The 21,126-nt window shown below is 30.7% G+C and overlaps 2 protein-coding genes across 4 annotated transcripts in view; one reads left to right on the forward strand and one right to left on the reverse strand.

The window, feature by feature from the left end:
* The first annotated feature begins 2,185 nt into the window (after positions 1 to 2,185).
* LOC129976407 (protein argonaute-4-like) overlaps positions 2,186 to 21,126 on the forward strand; it is a 34,307-nt gene continuing 15,366 nt past the window's right edge. The window contains exons 1-3 of one of the 3 annotated variants that reach the window (XM_056089955.1): positions 2,186 to 2,329; positions 4,204 to 4,250; positions 20,116 to 20,184. In XM_056089955.1, coding sequence (XP_055945930.1) covers positions 4,226 to 4,250; positions 20,116 to 20,184 — 94 coding nt within the window. In that variant the 5' untranslated portion in view covers positions 2,186 to 2,329; positions 4,204 to 4,225. Of the gene's footprint in view, positions 2,374 to 2,731; positions 3,087 to 4,203; positions 4,251 to 20,115; positions 20,185 to 21,126 lie in introns of those variants that run through there. The other 2 variants (XM_056089956.1, XM_056089953.1) reach the window with 2 other exon arrangements.
* Positions 7,790 to 16,053, reverse strand: LOC129976408 (uncharacterized). Its single transcript, XM_056089957.1, has 2 exons — positions 15,974 to 16,053; positions 7,790 to 8,283 (listed from the first exon to the last, which is right to left on the reverse strand). Exons 1-2 carry the CDS (start codon positions 16,050 to 16,052, stop codon positions 8,039 to 8,041), a joined length of 324 nt encoding a protein of 107 aa, XP_055945932.1. The 5' UTR covers position 16,053; the 3' UTR covers positions 7,790 to 8,038.

Consider the following 21,126-nt stretch of genomic DNA (forward strand, 5'->3'; position numbering starts at 1 on the left):
AAATTTAAAGAGTTGTTAAATTCATTGTTTACAAAAAGTTTTAGATATGAGGTATAAATGAGCTTCTTCACTTCCACAATAACTATATACTATACAAATTTATTGCATGAATATTTATTTTGGTGAAATAGCTGTTGGTCTTCAATATTCATATACAATTTTCACTGACTTTTGTTTATAATTTGAATCTTCTGATTTGCAGCATATATTCTGAATGTATATATTCTTCTTATATGTATATATTCTGACATTTATAACTATAAATTTATATCTTTTTTAACAAAATATATGTAAAAATTTAATATTCTGATAGTTAATAAAAGAAAATTTTTCCATATTTGCTTTTCGATAGAAATAAAAGCATACCACAGAATAAGTATTTTTTACTTTTATTCAGCTTTGAGGGAAAAAAATTATCTCAAAAACTACTGAATATGTAGACAGCTAATACATATTTAAATATTGACACCAAAAATAATCTTAGTATTTTTTTAAAATATAATATATTGTGGAAGTTTAAAACCTATTTGTTTAAAAATAAATGCTGAAAGTCTAATAACAATCTTAAAGAGAAGTTTGTAATATATGCTATAAACTTCATGCAAACAATTATATGGGATTGCCAGAGATATCATTGCTTTTCATTACAATTTAAATAACCTTTGGAAATTGAAATATTTTGTGTAAATGAAAATTATTTACTAATATGAAAGTCATAATACTTGTAAGCAAGATTTTATACACTACATTTCCTACTCTTTTATTATATTAAAAATACAGGATACTACAATTTTTGTTAAATTCATTGTTTAGAAGAACTCCTCACTTGCGAAATCAGTTTGCAGCAGTTTGTTATTTCTATTGTTTATGTATATACTCTATAATTATATAAAAAATGTTTAAATATTTCCATAAGTAAATTAACTAATTTAAGGTTAATATGCAATTTTTTCAAAAATTTAATTCAGATAGACCTTTTGTAAAAGTTTAATTCATTGGAAAACTATTCAAAGCACAGCTAATATGCATATTCTCAATTCAAAAGAGAGCAAATACACAAATGTTTTATTACTTAATAATACAGTGGAAATTTAAAATATACTTGGTTAATAATGTATAGTCAGAGAAACAATCCTACGAAAAGCTATAATATCATGTAAGCAAATCGGTGAGATTGTCACTAGGCAATATCACCTTTGTTTTCTCGTTTGATCTTACCACATTCCTTGTACAAGGAAGGAATGAGGTTTGTTTTCCGGCGTATGCTCCTGAACGGATTCTTAGCTTGTGCCGGGTTCACAAAAATCAAAACTCGAATATCACAAAAAAAATTTTAAAATCTGTCAGAAGCTGGGAAAGAAACAAAATAACAACAAAAACACGAAACAGCGCCACCCATCAGCTGATAATCATGTGATATATATAGACCAATGAAGATCCATTTCCGGTTGAAAAAGGCAGAAAAAGCTGCTTGTCGTAACCTTGATGCTTAGTCGTAAAATTAACGTTCGTGAATACCAATGATCATTGGTTGATGATTTGTCGTTGATCATGGGTTGAACGATCCGATGTTTAGCAACCGGTTTGGTGAATACGGCCGTTAGAAGTTGTAGTTGTTCTTTTAGGACAAGAAACTCCGGAGTTGAGTTGTCTCAGAAGAAGTGGAAGTGCTTTTTGTGACAAAATCCTTACTTCTTTTAAGTTAGCAACCATAAATAGAATTCAAATCATTGTTGACATTGCTTTAAAAAATATTAGCAGCAGTTGAAGATTCAAATAGCATGTGACATTTGAGTTTGAATTCGAATAAGCAGCGATATACAAAGACAGATCTGAATCGTACAAATCTGACAATTCTTACTTTAGCAGAACCTTTTAAATATCACAATTATTTTCAAAGCACGCCAGGCAATGAGATGTTCCTACAATCAACTTAAAAAATTAAAAGTAGAATATTTTTAAGATATATATATAGTATAAATAATATTAGAAAAAAGATTATCACTCTATAGAACAAATTTCCTCTATAATGATGTAGCGAAAATCAATAATTTAATGAAATAAAAATTTAAAATCCGTTTTGGCGTTGGGCTGTGATATTCATTAAGAAGTTCGCCAAGTCACATGATCCAGCGAACCAATGAGAAGTGAGCTCTATCTCTGCCGTCTCTGCGGACATGCGTCTGAACTGAGATTTCCCCTCTGTGTTTGCGATTCACAAAGAACGCAGTGTAATGGCATTTTTATATCTGCTTTGTCTGCCCCATGATTTGTGGTTTAAAGGATTTTGATTCGTTAAATTTCACCGTGTTTACCTTGTAAACAGGAGGTTAGAAGTTTGTTTGTCACTACTTAGAAAATAAGTTACAGATGGTACATGGAAAAGTGTTTTTCCTCATACTTTCAAGGCTTTAATTGTATACTTTTCATTTTTAATTATTTTAACAATATTTTTGGCATTTCCATTTCATAAAAAAAGGTTTCAGCTTCTTCTCTTCGTTTTTATATACACAATTTTTCTGTCAAAATAAGTATAATTCATGAATTTGGGGATAAAACGTAGAAATAAATGCTTTTTTCAATGACAAAAATGTGCTTTTCTATTTCATACGTATTAAATCTTATTAATAAAATTCTACTGATATTTCATATATATATATATTGTTACATTTATTCTCATATATCAGTATTTGTTTTCTATTTAGTTTTTCTTCTAGGGTGTATATCTGGAAAAGCGAACTGTAGAGTTTTCGGTTGTAGCATTGTTTTCAGAAAATCAATTTGGCGAGTTTAGGCTTTTCTGGCTACTGATGTTTTTCGTTATTCCCCTCCTCTCCTTGTTTGTTATAGTAACCTTAAAGATTAATCCTTTCGCTAACGTATTTTTCTAGATATTCGCAGAAAGTTTCAATTCGTATTTATGAAATATTCGCTCTTATGTACTTCATGTTTCGGTATCTATTATTTACTAGTACTTAGAGGATTTCATCTGTGGACAGTTTATCTATTAACTGTCTGAGGTGATGTAATTATCTTGAAGCTAGTACTCAGAATAGGATTTCGGATTTCTCGTATTCATTAATAGAGTAAGTAATGAGTTTCGCATCCCATATGTGAGAATTCTTTGAGCAAATTATTTGTTGTTTAACTGTATAAGATTAATAATAATGAATTCCTATTGGTTTCAAAATATTTTGTTATTGAATTATGAATATGTTTACAAAAGATCAGAAATCCTGAGTATTGATTTTAAAAATGTTAAAACCTTAAGTCTGGAGTGAATTTTATGTGAAATTTTAAATAGTAATCATGTAAATGAAATATCTAAAAGTATTTATAAACTTTTAAAGGCATTATTTGCTGCTTTCTGAGATCAGAAAAGTATGATATTGAATTAAATAGAAAGAAAATGTACTTCCATAAGTAAGATATAGAGAGAAATTTCATATACTAGTTTAACATTCAAAGCTATTATAAATTGAAAGAAAAAAATGTTTTTAATATCCAATACAACACAGTCTTTTAAAGATATTAATAGCACTTTATTTTTAAAATACTACTTCAGTTTTACATTTTCATTCTTTTTTTATTTACATGATTTTTATCAATTACATTCATCAGTATTATTAATTTTCTATTATTTCTGATATGACATTTTGTTCAGTCTTATTATTGAAAGATTCCTAAAAACAACAAAAAATAAATCATATAAAATTGCATTAAATTATGCATTTTATTTATTATTGATATTTACTTATTTCTCTTCTGTTTAATAATTCATATTATTGAGTATTCCTGAAATTAAAAGAACCCTCTCATTGTTTTAAATTGTGTTCTCATTGTTTAAAGCAATCCAAAATTTCAATTGTATTAGAATATCATTTAAAGCATTAAATTGTTGCAATTTTATTTTATTCATGATAGCATTATGTGTTATTGTGTATTAACTGCATTAAATGGCAAAAAATAATCACTAAAGATGATAGTAGAAAAATATAATTTGGCTTTCACCAATAACAGGCAGTTAAGCCCTTAGTTTCCTAATGGTATGTGGTTATGTCAAAGGTTTGTCTGTGATATGTAGTTAATACAAAAGTACTTACTTTGTTTCAACGTATAAATTATGTTTATATATAAAATATATTACTGAGAATGAAGCGTTTTTTATACCATTATTTATTTTATATCTTTTTCATTATATAGTTTTGTTAACCGATGCAATAACATGCCACCAAAAGGGAGAGGAAGAGGTACGTTGTATAATTTTAACTTTAATTTAGTTTTTTTTATTTGCACTTTGTATTTAATAATTGAAAGTGGGTTTTAAATACTATGTTGATAATAAAGATTATTTGATTCAAAAAGTATACATCCACTGTTTTAAATTTTAAGATTTGTTCTTTTTCTTTTTGAAGAAAAATCTTTCTTTTTATAAATGATTTTATTTATTACAGTTATTAATTAATCATATCTCTTACCAATCCATCAGTTTCTAAAGTTTCTTGTCTCTATTGGATGTTAGTAAATCTATTCCTTTTTATTTTGACATGTGCAATATTTATAAATGCTATAACTATTTGCAAAAAAAAAAAAAAAAAAAAAAATGTTTACATGCTTTAAAGTTATATCTTTACCATGTTGTATTTTATTAGGACTAGCAATGTATATTTGAAATGCCATGAATTTTTTATATATATATTTAACGTATTAAACTAAGTAACCAATTGGACTTCAAGTTCATTGGTTGCATGCTTTGCCATCTAATACATCCCTGTGGAGTAGATTGCATGACAAATTGGCTTGCTATGACATGAGAAGCATGGCTAGTAGGGTGGAATAAAAAAAATCAATTTTTAATTTGTAATAGTGCAGAAAAGTTGTCTTTTGGTGTAGATAAAATAAAATAAATTTAAAATGAAAAATATTGGTGTAGATCTTGAGGTATCACAAGGTTAAAATTTCATAAAATTGAAATTTTTGCTACATTTTAAAGTTTTTTTATGATATAATCAACATTTGATTTTTAATTTGGAATAGTGCAGAAAAGTTGCCTTTTGGTGTAGCTAAATAAAAATTATAAAAAAATATTAGAGTATATCTTGAGGTGCCTCAAGTACTTCATAAAAACACACTTTTTACAACTTTTTAAGATTTTTTGCGTTCTACCTTATGAAATAAAAAACATTAAATATGCATTATCATATAAATAAAAGTATAAAATCAGTGTTACTATTTCTCTGGCTTGGCACTGAGTCATTGCTGGAGCGATTGTTATTGAGGTTAGGCGGATATTTGTATGCATCCGGGTGACAAGGACAGAGCTCCCTTCAAATCAGTAGCTTCGCCGAGTTCAGTTGAGTTGACATCCCTGTTTCGTCTGACTATTCTAACCGATTAACATAACTGATTTGGTAGTTTGTGCACTTGTGTGCTTTGCTGTGAGTAAAAATGGCTCAGTCTAAATTAGTGAGGACAAGACAAATATATGAGTGTTCTATTTTTGGGGAATTTAGTGATTTGCTTGAAGTTAAACTTGCTACTTATGAATCAAGTCTTACTGTCATATTAGATATAACATGAAAATTGCTTCAGAGAAGGATCTTTCTATAAGCAAAATATGTGACACTTTAGTTCGCATAATAGAACAAATGTTTTTTTAACTCCGAGTTTCCGTCAGTGCAACACAATGTTTCATTTGGCTTTTTATTCATTTATTTTATTTTTTTAATAAAAAGTAAACAGAGAATTCTGTGAACCAAACTGAAGAGAAGACTATGAACAAGAAAATTTTCCATCAGTTTAGCACTACGATATGTGTGGAAATCGATTTTGAGGCCCCTGTAAATCTCGAGCACATGGCAACCACCTCTACCACTGAATGTAGCAATGAAGTAGAAACAAACATTTTGCGGCTATAAGATTTGTAATCATTAAGGATACAGAAATAAGAAATGCAAAATTTGACATAAAAATATTTATTTTACTCAGCAATTAATAATTTTTTCCAGTTGAAATGCTTATATATGTATTTAAAATCGTCTTTTGTAACATAATATGAACAAAAAGTTCATTATAAATATTTTATTAAAATTTATAATTTTTCAATTTTTTTTGTAAACTTTACACTCTTTGCAGTTCTTCAAGATATTATTGTATTTCAACCAGAATTCAAAAAAATTCTTTTTAAATCTAAAAGCTAACTTTTCTGCACTATTATCAAATTAAAATTTAAGAAAATTTTTTAAAGGCCCTTTTAAAAAGTTTCATTTTTTTCAATTTTTTCTTACAAATTTCAAACTTTTTGTGGCATTTCAAGATAATATAATATTGCTTATTGAATATGTTAGCAGATTGCTTAACCCATTCAGGAACAAAGCACATATATTCGACTTAACATTGTGAAATGGAGCATCAGTTCATTCATTTTCAGAAGTTATGCCATTTTTTAAAATTCATATAATGTCAACATTTTAATATAGTGACACCCATTTTTACTATTCTCAAAATGTGTTAATGTAAGTTACTCAAAATGTGTTAATGTAAAAAATGAAATGTTAACACTAAAACTATCGCGAGTTGTCAAATTATTTTTTTCCTCTGGCAATTTCAATATATTGGTAAGATGCTGGTACATTTATTACTTTTATGAATAAAAAGTGAAACAATACTAAAATTATAACTGCACATTAAAACAAAGTTACAAATATGGCTCATATAAAAAATTTACAGAAAATCCAAATATAATCTGTAGGTAATGAAATTCCAATTTAAAAATTTGTCTAACTAGTTCTATCTGGAAAGTCTTCAATAATGATTTTGTATCAGAAGGCTGAGTTACTGCAAATTCAGACAAGCATCTAATAGCAATTCCTCTTAATAATTATATTCCTCTCTGTCTGAGGGAAATAAGCTAATGGTTCATTGTTATTTTTAATACCATTATCTCAGAATCACTTTTCACTCATAATTTTACCTATTTTTTTTATCAATTAGGTTATCCTAATTCACTTAGCCATTGTTAACGGAATTATACTTAATATAATACCACTACATATATCAAAACATTTATGAAACACACCCAGAAATACAGCACCCTTACCCTCTGTAATAGTCAGCAGTTTTCCATATTCTATTAATGAAAAGTAGAAGTAAGCAAAAATACTGGAATCTCTTTAAATCACATGTGCACTTTTATTGAATTTACACCAATAGATGTATAAAATTTAGAAAACTGATATTAGTATATGAAACTCAAATTCCATATGGTTCAACTGTAGTGAAAACCATTGCCATTTGTAACATTTACAATCCTGTAACATTTAAATCCTGTAACATTTAATCCTGTAACATTAAAAAATTCCTGTCCTGTAACATCCTGTAACATTTAAAAATTCCTGTAACATTTAAAAATCCTGTAACATTTAAAAATCCTGTAACCATCCTGTAACATTTAAAAATTCAAGCAAATTTTCATGGGTATGCAATGCTTGCCCTGTTATGTTAAGATAAGAGTGGAACCAGCATGTTACACTTATGAACCATAAATCTCGAAGGAGTTAATAATTCTCTGAAAGAAGTTTTAGCTATAGCATGGGCAATTGCACTGTTATTGCGGATTTGTTGTTCTTTAATTTCTATTGATCAACAAAAAAGAATCCACATACCTTTCTGCTGATCAAAGTTCGAGCCAAAATGTCCTGGATAGAGCTTGCCTACCCTAAAAATATCCAATAACTTCCACATGACAAAAGCAGTGAGGTCGTTTTGTTTAACATTTTTAATGCAGTTTTATAAATTACAAACACTCCTTCAGGAGTTCTAACAGACAACTGTTAAATTACAAAAAACCCAATAAATAATAATCCCTTCTGGCGCCACCAGACCGGAAATGAACAGATGCATCATAAATATATATATAAAACAAATAATAAAAAAAAGGAATTACAGGAAACTACGAAAACGAATAAAGTTTGTTCGTTTCCCGTTGCAACACTCCCCACTTTGAGTTTATAAGCTGTTCATAAACTCAGATAAAAGTTCATAGTCTTTGGACAGGTCTCAGCAATCGTCCATAACGGGATCGCCTTGGTTCCAATTTTTCAGTTCCGTCAGGTAAGACAGGATGAGAAGTTTCATTCGGAAGGAGAGGCGAAGAATCCATCGTCGGCTCCATGTCGGTTCCACAGTCAGATTCTTTAGAAGGAAGTGGAAGTCCATCAGGGGGCTCTATCAGGGAAGTCTTCCTATCTAAAGAGATGGGAAAAGCCTCTCGTCTATTAGCACCTGAAATTAGAGGAGAATTAGTATTGTGTTCAACAGGTTTATCATTTTCGCTCACTTCAAGTGGATATAATTTCTGCACAGGACGCAGAAAAGAACCAAACTTGGTTTTAACTAGAGCTACTCTAGCTCTATTGTCTTTTCCTTGAAACAGTTTCAAAATCCTCCCCAAATTCCAGTTCAATCTTTTGGTATTATCTTCAACCAAAACGATGTCTCCAATACATAAAGCAGTTTCTCTTTTTACCTTTTGTATTTCTCGCAATTGTCCCAAGTATTCCGATCGAAAACGTTTCCTTAGATCCTTTTGGACTCTGTTTCGGTAGGCCAATCTTTTATTAAACTTAGTTTTTTCAATTAGGTCTAAATCAGGCACACCGGTTTCTCTAATATTGTGCAGGAACATTGCTGGAGTAAGGGGTTCCAAATCTTCGGCATCTTCCGAAACATAAGTAAGTGGTCTTGAATTCATTACTCTTTCACAGTCACAAAGAACTGTGTTCATTTCTTCATGATTTAAAGATGTCTTTCTTAAAGTTCTTCTTAAAATCCGCTTCATAAGGCCGATAAGTCTCTCCCAAAATCCTCCCCACCAGGGGGCATTTGGAGGTATAAAAGTCCAAGAAATAGGACTTAGTTCTTCAATATTCTTCAGTTTTTCGAAATCAACTTCCTTCAGTAGACGATGAGTACTTTTCAAATTTGTACCATTATCTGAATAGATGACAGATGGTCGACCTCTTCGTGCAATAAATCTCCTCAAACCTAGTAGGAAATTTTCAGTTGATACTGAAGTTAAAAGTTCGAGGTGGACTGCACGGTAAACCGCGCAAGTTAGGATCAAAATCCAAGCCTTTCTTTCTTCTTTAAGGATGACAGGTCCAGCTAGATCTAATCCTACGATTTCGAAAGTTTCAGCATCTCTCACACGGTCTTGAGGCAATAGGCCCTCCTGAACAAAAACCGGTTTTGCATCAAATCTATTGCAAATGATGCAGGACTTTATAGCTTTTTTAATAGCTTTTCTTGACTTCAAAATCCAGTAATTTTCCCTAAGATGGTACATAAGCATTTGAACTCCAGAATGTCCATGATATTCGTGTTCATACATTATGAGAGTCATGACAACAGGATGATCGGAAGGAAGAATTATGGGTAGACGAAAATCTCTATGGTCTTCCCTAAAAAATATTCTGGTTTTCACTCTTAGAATTCCCTCAGAGTCTTTGATAACTTGTAAAGATTTTAACCTTTTGTCGTTCTCATCATAAAAGGCTTCTAACTGCACTTGTTTCAGCAAAATACGTTCAGCCTTCTTGATTTCATCATAATTCAATGGACCTACTGTTCTTCGATTTCTCCCATTCTTCAGATTCTTAAGAAACCTTAAAAGCCAAGCTGTAATTCGGACAATTTTAACATACGATGAAAATCGATGATAATACTTTTCCTCAAGTTGTAAAACAGAAGCGGTTACAATAGTCTTCTTCTTTTCTGAATTAACCACTTCCATATTTGGAAAATGAGCAGATTTTGGCCAATCTTCTTTCGACCTTTTGATCCAATCAGGTCCTTCCCACCAATGACTTTTGATGAGGGTCCTCACTGTACATCCTCTCGATGGGAGATCAGCTGGGTTAGAAATACCAGGTACATGTCTCCAATTTTCCACAGAAGATAGTTTTCTTATCTCCTACACTCTATTAGCAACAAAGGTAGCCCATGGGCCTTCTCTTTTTATCCAATGTAGAACATCCATTGAATCAGACCAGAAAGTGCTTTCAATATCTTCCAAATGCAAATCTCTCTTTATCGCATCAGCTAACCTTGCTCCGATCATGCAAGATAAAAGTTCCAATCTTGGGATAGAAATACCTTTCAAAGGAGCAACCTTTGATCGTGCTTGGATTAATTGGCAGGTCACCTTGCCATCTTTCTCAACTCGAAGAAATGCGCACGTAGCGTAAGCCAATTTTGAAGCGTCGCAAAATACCTCTAGTGACAAGCTGGCGTCTTTAAGATCGAGGTGTGACAGCCTCCGTGAAATTTCTAATTCTTTCAAGTCTTTAAGTTGACGCTGCCAAATTTCAAATTTTTTCTCGATGTCTTCAGGCAATGGAGAATCCCAAGACGCTTCCATCTTCCAACACTCTTGCAGAATCAGTTTGGGAATTAGAGTGACAGGGCAGGTGACTCCAATTGGGTCAAAAATTCGATGAGTAATGGAAAGTATTTTTCTTTTCGAAACGGGTCCTTCTTCAAGAACGGGCTCTTTGAAAGAGATGGACAAAGTATCTCTTTCCACATTCCACAAAAGACCAAGAACTTGTACCTCGGGCGAATAGAGATCATGTTGATCAATGCTTTCCTCCAAAATAGGTGAATGCATGTTACTATGTCTCCAACCACGTAAGTCGAAATTTCCTAATGCCAACAATTCTCTAGAGTCTCGTTGAAAAGACAAGTATTCTTTGAATGTTTCCACACTCGTTACGCAATTGTCAACGTACATAGAGTCTAGTAGCTTTTCAGCTGCAGCTTTCAAATGCTCAGGTGCCCGTTTTAGATGAAAATTTAATACTGCAGCTAGCAGGAAGGGACTGCATGATACTCCAAAGACTACTCGACAATGTCTATAAATAATAACCTTTTCATGATCGCCACCTTCCCACCACAAAAAACGTAGAAAGTTCCTATCGTTTTCGTGTAAAGCGATTTGCAAGAATGCTTTACGAATATCCGATATTACTCCTATCTTTCTTAAACGAAACCTATTCAAGATTGCAGGTATTATTTCAATTAAATTAGGTCCTGGTTCAATGCAAGAGTTCAGAGAACAAAAGTGTCCATGACGAGCGGACCCATCAAATACAGGGCGGATTTTGGTTGTAGAGTTTTCTTTGAACACAGGTCTGTGTGGTAGGTAATAAATTTTCTTATTTTTGTCATGATCATTTTCACTAACCCTTTCAATAATCCCCTCATTTTCCCATTCAAAAAACACTTGCTCATAATCTAATAGGCTACCATTACCTTTTAGAGATCTTACAGTATTTTTCAACCTTCTTTCGGCTAGTTGAAAATTATCACTAAGTTTATCATGTCCATCGATCCAAGGAATGTATACATAATATCTACCATCTTCATTTTGCGAGACCGTATTCTCAAAATGTTTTAAAGTAAAGATCTTGCAACTCAAGTTTCGTTTTCTTTTCACTTGGGTCCTTAATTCCCAAAGAATCTAATTCCCATAGGTCCGAAATTTTTGTCTGATTTGCAAGCAAAGAATGCACCAGTAATGAATTTTTGGATTCAAAAGTGGATTTAGAGTTCGATTTTCCCATAACAGTCCATCCCAATTTTGTATTTACTGCTGTGAGACCTTTAGATACTTGTTTAATCTCACCCGTAAATAGTTTTCCTATTATGTCCGCTCCTAACAAAATATGAATTTCATCAACGTTTTTATCAAAAATGCAATGCTTGTTATTCACAGTAGAATCACCTATAAAAATATCAAGTTGCTCTAATTTCTTTAAAATACGATGGTCAGTAATTCTAGGTATTCCTAAACATACAGTGCGAGTCAAAAAAAAGTAAACACTAATTTTTCATGTGTGAAACAATATATAGCAAATATATTATTGACTTGTAACATAAATTAATATTGCATAGTTAAATAATTAATATTAAAATATTTAAATCGTTATAAATATTAAACAAATTGTAATTACAAGAAGAAATAAGCCGCTTAATCAAAAAATACACCCATTTTTGAGCGTCAAAAAAAAGTAAACACTGACAAGTCTTTCACTATAACGTTATCAATTTTGTAAGTGCCACCACTTTTTTTTCACGGAATCTTAAACAAAAGTGAATTCTTGATGTACATTTCGCTCTTCTGTTAATTTCTGAAATTTTCTGGAACATTTTTAGAAAACTGGATATGGGGAAACAAACATCACTAGAAACGAGAAAAATAATAATAAATTTGAAGAAAAACGGAAAATCATTACGTGAAATAGGACAAATTGTCCAAAGGAATCATTGCACGGTCAAAAAAATCATTGACAAATATACGAAGTATAAGCAGATTAAGGATTTTGAAAGAACAGGAAGACCAAGAAGACTTACTGATGCAGAAGTTAGAACTGTAGATAAAACAAAATCCAGCTGAAAGTGCTGTAAAGATAGCGCAAAATGTATCTCAGACATCAGGAAAATCAGTAAGCGCAAGTACTATAAGAAGAACTCTTAATGATCATGGGTTACATGGTAGGATACCGCGTAAAAAGCCATTCATATCGAAAACAAATCAAAATAAGCGCCTGAATTTTGCTAGGAAGTACGAAAAAAATGATTTAAATTTTTGGAATAATATTTTATTTAGTGATGAAAAAAAATTTGAAATTTTGGCCCCTAAAAAGCAGTCGAAAATATGGCGATCGAAGAACGAAGAATTTGATGATAAATGTACAGTTAAAACAATTAAACATGGGGGTGGCTCTATTATGGTCTGGGGATGTATGGCGGCAGCAGGGGTCGGAAATTTGGTATTTATCGAATCTACGATAGATAAAATAGGCTACTTAAATATTTTAAAAGAAAATGTTGGCCCCAGTGTTGAGAAATTAGGACTGTCACGAACTTGGATCTTCCAGCATGACAACGATCCAAAACACACATCTAAAATTGTAAAAGAATGGTTACTATATCGGACACCCAAGACTTTAGACCATCCTCCGCAGTCTCCAGACCTCAACCCCATTGAACATTTATGGGCATATTTAGATAAAAAAGTACGCCAAAGAACGGTTTCAAATAAAGAAGAATTGAAAAAAACTATCTTGGAAGAATGGCAGAAAATCCCGATCGAACTGACGAAAAAATTGGTAGCATCTATGCCTAGAAGGTTAAAAGCTGTAATAAAATCTAAAGGAAAGCAAACAAAGTATTAATTGCTAATTTTTTTTCATTCTATTTTGCTATCAGAGTTATCTGTTTACTTTTTTTTGACTCAGAAAGTTGGCTAGACATTTGTTTAAATTGAGCTATTTCTTTTTGTATTTTATTTTAGCTTAACATTTATAAGCTGTTAAATTCTAATTAAATGAACATTTAATTTTAAGTATTTGTTTTACATTATAAGTCAATAATGCATTTGAAATAAAGCATTTTATACATGAAAAGTTGGTGTTTACTTTCTTTTGACTTTCACTGTATATTCTTCTGATCGTTAACTTCCAAAGTAAAATCAAAATTTCTATCCAGACTACATAATTTAATAGAATATCTATCATGCACTTCAGTCATTTGTTGACCGCCAAAAAGTCCATGCGTTACCTTGTGTTTTCCTAGGCTCTTCAAACCCAAAGTTTTAGCAATGTATTGCGAAACATAACTCTTCTGACTTCCGGTATCTAAAATTGCCCTTACTAGCCTTTCACAATTATCATTTTTGATGTAAACAACCAAAGTTTGTAAAAAAACTTCTCCTTCACTCTGATTACCTAGATCTGTCGACCCAGTCTGAACCAGATTTTTTCTTTCTATGTGTTGCTGTCTAAAACATAAAAATTTGTGATGTAATCCTGAACAAAATTCACATTTCGTTTTATTTATGGGACAATTCCTACTAAGATGCCGATCTATTTTAAGGCAATTGAAACAGCAACCGTTTCACAATGAAATATTCTTTCTTTCCTGTAGAGAAAGATCTGTCATCGCACGTCCACAGCTATTCGTAGTATGAGTCATCGATTCACAAAAGACACAGCTATTCTTCGTTTTGTTTCTATTTTCATTGAGAGGAGTCACTAACAGTTCATTAGCAGTAGCAGTAGAGATACCTTTTTGATTTATTCTTTTATTTTCGCGATCCTGGTATTTAAACTCCATACGTCGATTACGCAATTCAATACACGATTTATTTGTTTGGTTAATAGACTGCGTTTTTTCTCTGGCAGCTAAGGCATGAGTAATGAAGGATAACAGTTCCTCAATTTTAGAACCTGAATTTTGTTTTTCTGATTTATTGTATTCTAAAAGTAAATCAGCCGGAATAAGTTTCATGATTATTGGACACAAGATACTTCCATATTGTGAGGTTGAAATACCTAAAGACTCCAAACTTCTCAATTGAACATTGCAGTTATCAACAAATTGTCGGAAGGACCGAATGTCGTTAGAGTCTTTTAATGGTGGTAAAGATAATATTTTATTCATATGGGCTTGAACCAATACTTCAGTACTTGCAAATCGTTCTTTCAATAATTGAACTGCTTCATCGTACGCAGCTGCTGAAATAGGGAATCCTTCTACGGTATTTAATGCAGATCCTCCAAGATGAGCCTTTAAATAATTAAATTTGTCGACTTTATTTAATGACTCATTGTTATGTACAGCCGTTTCAAAACTGTTCCAAAATGTCAGCCACTTAGAGGCATCATCGCCAAAAAATCTGGCTATATGATATTTGGGGAATTTAATTCTGATACTTTCAACATTCTGGGGAAGAAAGTTTTCTGTTGGAATAGTCGAAGCCGTGTTTTCTACTAATGACGAATTATCCAAGTTCAACTTAGCAACTTGATTAATTTTCTTTTTAGTGCGGAACAGACAAAGTAAAACTTTATCTCTATATTCTTGCGCCGTTTCAAACTCTTCCTCAAAATTATCTGTATTAAAAAGAGGCTCAAGTTGTTGATCAACTATAGACAATTGTTCGAATTTACAATTAAGAATTTCCGAAAATTCCTCTAACTTTTCAGAATTTAATTGTTCATTAGCCAATTCAGTTTCTAAATCGTTTACAGCTTTCGTTACCGCGGTGCGTAAAGACTTCCGTTTTCGTTTTAACAAATCAAATTGCTGTTGTTCCGACATTTTAAATACTCAAAAAAATACTCTTTACTAATCTAAGCATTCAATTTCAATAATAAATTATTCCCCACAATACTTCAATTTTTACACATTTCAATTTCAAAAACAAATATTCAAAATTTCAAATAGAAAGCACATTTAAAATTCAGTTTCTATAAATATACAAAAGTATAAATTCACAAGATTTCAAATATTCAAAATTCCTAAATTCAAATTTCATAAAAATTCAAATATTCTAAATTCAAGTTTCATAAAAATTCAAATATTCTAAAATTCTAAATTCAAGTTTCATAAAAATTCAAATATTCTAAAATTCTAAATTCAAGTTTCATAAAAATTCAAATATTCTAAAATTCTAAATTCAAGTTTCATAAAAATTCAAATATTCTAAAATTCTAAATTCAAGTTTCATAAAAATTCAGTTTCGTTTCTAAAAATATTCCTGATGCTAGTGTCAGAAATCCAACCATTCATAAATATTTCAAAAGTTCTTTTTATTGCTTCAAGTTGCAAGTAATTCTAAAAGGAAATCTAATTTTCTAAGCACCAAATTCAGTTGGTTAGAAAAAGTTCTAATATTTCAAAATTGAAACCGAAATTGTTCTTGAGTTCTAAAATGTTCTAATTTTCAAATCTAAATAAAGTTCTAAACATGTTCGAAAATGTTCCAATAAATCGAAGTTTCGATTTTCAAATGCTTATTCATAAAATTCTATCAAAAACTTATCAAGCTCTGATCCCGGCAGGGATGCCATATTGCGGATTTGTTGTTCTTTAATTTCTATTGATCAACAAAAAAGAATCCACATACCTTTCTGCTGATCAAAGTTCGAGCCAAAATGTCCTGGATAGAGCTTGCCTACCCTAAAAATATCCAATAACTTCCACATGACAAAAGCAGTGAGGTCGTTTTGTTTAACATTTTTAATGCAGTTTTATAAATTACAAACACTCCTTCAGGAGTTCTAACAGACAACTGTTAAATTACAAAAAACCCAATAAATAATAATCCCTTCTGGCGCCACCAGACCGGAAATGAACAGATGCATCATAAATATATATATAAAACAAATAATAAAAAAAAGGAATTACAGGAAACTACGAAAACGAATAAAGTTTGTTCGTTTCCCGTTGCAACAACTGTGATTCCATCGATTACCATTCTGTGCATTGCATGTGATTCCAATACATCTCATTTCACATTGAATCCAACAATATCATTTAGAAATTATAATATCATGGCACTTTCTTAATAAGCAAGAGAACACTTAGGAGGTCACCAGTTAAGTTTTTTCATTCCCCTTGTCAGAAGCATACTTATACTGTATCTCCTATTTCTTTAAATAGCAATAACTTGACCAGTGTCTCATATCACAGCAGTCTTCATGAGCACTTCCAAAAGAATTAACTTAAAAAATACATCTTTTAAATTCTCATCCTTAATATTCTTGGAATTTCTTGATAGTGTATCACTAATTATGAAGCAAATTTTGCATATATCTCTTCAATGCTTGAAATTGGTTGAAACAGCATATTTGTAATAACTTTAGATTTGCTATAAATATATTCTGTTTTGGGACTGAAAGATTAAAATTCTGACTCCATCTGGTTAAGCTTCCTGTTAGAGATTTTATGTTCATTAACCACTTCATGAATTGATTTGATTTTATAACATCTTAATTATTGATGTACCAACGGAATTTTTCAAAGTCCATACCACACAAACTTCCTCTGCATATTCAGAAAATGCAAACTTCCTATTTGAAACTTCATTGAAAAGAAAAAATAATAGCTTGAATTTAGATGTTTTCTATTCTAATGCTGTAAGTTCCAAAGAATTTTCTGTTTTTTGGGAATTTGTAAAAATAATTTTTGTATTGACTGTGGAAAATTGATTTGAGTGGCAATCTTGAGAAGCGAAGCTTCTGTCACTGCTTGCCTGGGGCATAGGAGGTGTAATATAGACAATTCTTCTGTTTTTTGGACAGCAAACATTTGGATGTCTTTGTTAGGTATGGGTTTCATCATAAGTGGCTCTTATATATATATATATATATATTCTCTTGTCAGTCAATTCCAGATGATGCATTGAAATTTTAAATGAGTAGTTGTAACAGTCCAAGTCAATTTGCTGGAATTTTGTGGGCTTTTAAAATGGGATTAGTTGCTATTTTACAGATGTGCTGTGATCTGTAAGTTTTTAGGCTGTATGAAATAACTGTTTCTGTCTTATTGAATCAATTTTAGCATTTGCTTTGAGGGCAGATCTAGTTGCAGACTTCAAAAAGGCATTGTGCTCTATCTTTACAGGGAATGGTGAATTTTGATACTAAACTAGATGGAAGTATAAGCTTTCATGACACTTGCATGAATAATTAACACATTCTATGTGGGTCACGAGATTTCTTGTTTTTAGCAGGCCAAAAGTTGTGGTCGGGTGACGAGATATCTTGTTTTCTTGTTTTTCGGCTTAATCAATACATAACCAACCAGAGACAAATATTTAACATTAAGGACCATAAAAAAATTTGTAAGACATATGCCAAGGACAACGCGCTTTTGGACAAACTTGTACATTCTAAAATCATCATAACTTTGTTATTTATGAAACAATAACAGACGCAACAGGGGAAAACTCGTAGGCTGTCCGTAACAGATGGGACGCAAAATGCAAGAAAATTTATGAGCAGTCCTTAATGTCTTAAAACAAGATGCTGCTGCAAATCATGCTGGACACCATTGCACAAGGGAATATGCTTTACAAAATATCACACTCTAAAGTATTATTGAAGTCTGTGAAATAAATGATAGTTAAAATGGGAAAAATCTTATATAATAAATACATGTATAAAATATTTAGTAATATTCAAGAATACTTAATGTAAATATAATACCAAATGCAAATTAAAAATGTACATATATGCATCCTATTGCTTGCCGAACATGCTTCTAGAATGTTAAAAAAATGTGCGGTCCCTGGGAGCACACAGAGCACTGTATTCAATGTGTTCATTTTTCAGGAGGGAGTTCTTTTGAAATGTAGAATAAGTTAGCATAAGTTAACTGTCCGGAATGATAAATTGTATTGGGTGATTTTTTTTACTAAGTCTTGAGGAAATATACCTATTGAAACTGCTAAGATTATTCTCTATGAATATGTTTAGTCTGTAGTAGAAACTTGAAAAAAGAAATCGGATAATTTTTTCGAAATGCTTTGAAAATATTTCTTGCATGCTTTTCTAAAATTTTGCCAGTACTCTTGAAAAATGTCTTGGGTCCAAATGTGCTGTCATCAAAATGTTGAAACAAGTGTCAAAAAGATAATTTTTTCAAATATATTAGGCAAGTAATCCACTGTAAGAGTTGTTGAAATTACAATTGTCCTAACCCTGTCAGGTACTTTGTACCAATCGTACTTTCTTGAAAGTAAGGAATAACCTATTGTAAAGTTTGTAGCAGTCAGTTTATTGACAAGAGTTGTTGATATAGCTTGCTTGGGCAATGGCTGGTACTTGAATTAGTTTAAATCAACTGTGACACATTAAATTGCCTTGTGCTTTCAATTTCAGATCAAAACTGATTTTTACTTTCACTTTTTTTTTTTTATTCTCCTAAGTGGTCACTATATTATTTGTTATAATAATAATGAAATTGTCTTTAGCCAAATGCACACATAGTGGCTAAAACACACATCTACCTCGACTTGTTTCTACTTCTCCTAGATAATGCATATGCAGCAAATGTTGGCTATTCTATTTTATGCATTATGCATCCTTTATTAATGACACAATTATGATATTTGTTTGTTGTTTAAGCAAGAAATAGTTTCGCTAATGGAAATTTTAAAATCAATCCAGGAGCTGTTAGAATTACTATAATTTTTTAACTTAATTACCATACAAGTACATTAATATCCGCCTCTTTGGGATCAAAATCAGGGATCAATTTCTTGAGTTTTTCTTTAGGAAAATTGGTGGCAGCATTCAGTAAATAATTTTTATTTATACTGTCATTATTCTGAATCATAGTTTGTAATCTAAGCTTTTCAAACTTGATCAACCTCTTTTTTTCAAGAACAGTCTTAAGTTTTCAGTCTTCCCGTCCCTTCTTTTTTTTTCTATTGTTAATTATGGTCATAAATAATTTGCTTATTGACATCTCATCATAATCTATACTTTCTAAAATTGCATTTCCTAATTTTGAATAGTAATAATTCTTTATTCTACAGCTAACTCCTACAAATCTTCTTTTCTTTGTTTAACAAGCTACACTATTTTAAAAGTGCATTTAAAATCTGTTCAAATATATAAACTCTCAAATACATATTAAATAAACAGTATTCTAAAGAAAGAGTTAGTACTTTTTATTGGGGTTAAATTTTCTATTTAGCAATTCATCTCTCTGTTTAACTTTTCATTTAACATGATAGAATTTATTTGTAATGGTTGATGAAATTTTTATCTTTTCTTCATATGCAGATGACCCATTAGAAAAATCCAGTTTCATTAGAGTTTGAGATAAAATTTTGCAACCCAACTTGATAGAAAGCTTGTTTGAAATCTTTTGTTGTACCTTGAGTTAGAGGCCAGATTACCTTTTTAAATAAGTAAAACTTTAGTTCATGTACAAGAATTCAGCATATAAGACTAAATAATAGTTTAGGCCCATTGGTTTAGTGCTTTATTTGGTTTAAACATTTTTTTTTTTGGAATAATTGTTCTCTGTAATGCATATATTTTGAAAAAAATTCTATAATTACTTTAAAAATTATTTCCTTAGAAATATAAAATAGGTTGTTGATTCGTAGCAAAAAGACAACTAAAAAATGTGCAAACAAGATGTAAATTTAAGTTTTTCTCTGAAGTTAATGAAATATATGGTTTCACTTATAAAAATTTAAGTATGTACTATTATTATTTTGAATAAAGTATCTTCAAATGAGGATTTATTTAGGACGAGGCGTACCAAGGTATGATCAGGGAGACCCAAAGCAACCTGGCGACCAACCAAAGCAACCTCAAGGTAAATACAAGTATCTTTTGATAAACCTATTATTTTTTATCTGTATTTTTTGATGTTATGAATTTAAAAATCTTATTTTGAAAAGCTGCTAAGTAATTTTTAAGAATTTATCATACTTTATAAGTGCATAATTTTGTTCATCTAATGGCTTTAAGGTCTGAAAAAATTAACTTTTATAGTCAGTAACCCTACTTTTTTATATTAAATTAAATCTTTAAAATCTTAAGAATATTTCCTCCATAAAATTAAAAAGTTGCATGAGTAACATAAATTGTAAAGAACTGTGGTATTGTGATGATTTTGTTAGAAAGTGATGATTAAAATAATTGAAGTTCATTTTTTCTGGCAGTTATCTTCTTATTAAAAATATCAAGCTAGAGAAAATTTTCTAATGTCAAAATTGTTTTATTGAACCTTTATAACTAATGTAGAACAATAAATATTTTAGTTTGGAAGTCTTATTATTATTAATGTAATGATAGAGAATTGTCTTAATATGGCAAATTAACTGAATTCATCTATAAACTAGCAATGGTATTTTTCACTCAATATCTGTTTATACAATCGGGAATGTTTTATGTGAAATTTCATATCATAGTGCAGAAAATGTGTATTAATTTTGTTCTTTCCTTCTGATTACGTGAATCTGAAGTTATAAATCTACAATTTGGGTGGACTTGTATTTTTGAGTCATTGCTTATACAGTTTACTGTTTGATGGATATATTCCAGTCTAATTCGATATTTGACTCAAATTCAGTGGGGCCAGTAGTGAAACCATTTGGCTCTTTTTGATTTTGAGTTACTATATTCACTACTGCACAGATAAACAGATAGGCCTTCAATGGGTGGAAAGATAGACCACGTACCATCTCTTTCAAATATATAGCTTGTTACAAATTTTGAGTAATTATATTCACAGACAAACATAATTCCAGAATTT

Source organism: Argiope bruennichi, chromosome 7 (assembly GCF_947563725.1).
Source record: "Argiope bruennichi chromosome 7, qqArgBrue1.1, whole genome shotgun sequence".
Classification (NCBI taxonomy): Eukaryota; Metazoa; Arthropoda; class Arachnida; order Araneae; family Araneidae; genus Argiope; species Argiope bruennichi.

What these genes read in the sequence shown, in the direction of transcription:
- LOC129976408 (XM_056089957.1), bottom strand. Translation starts at nt 16,052, where the DNA reads ATGTGGAAGTTATTGGATATTTTTAGGGTAGGCAAGCTCTATCCAGGA. An exon ending in GAACTTTGATCAGCAGAAAG is followed by an intron (nt 8,284 to 15,973) that starts GTATGTGGATTC and finishes CTCTAATTTCAG; the next exon opens with GTGCTAATAGACGAGAGGCT.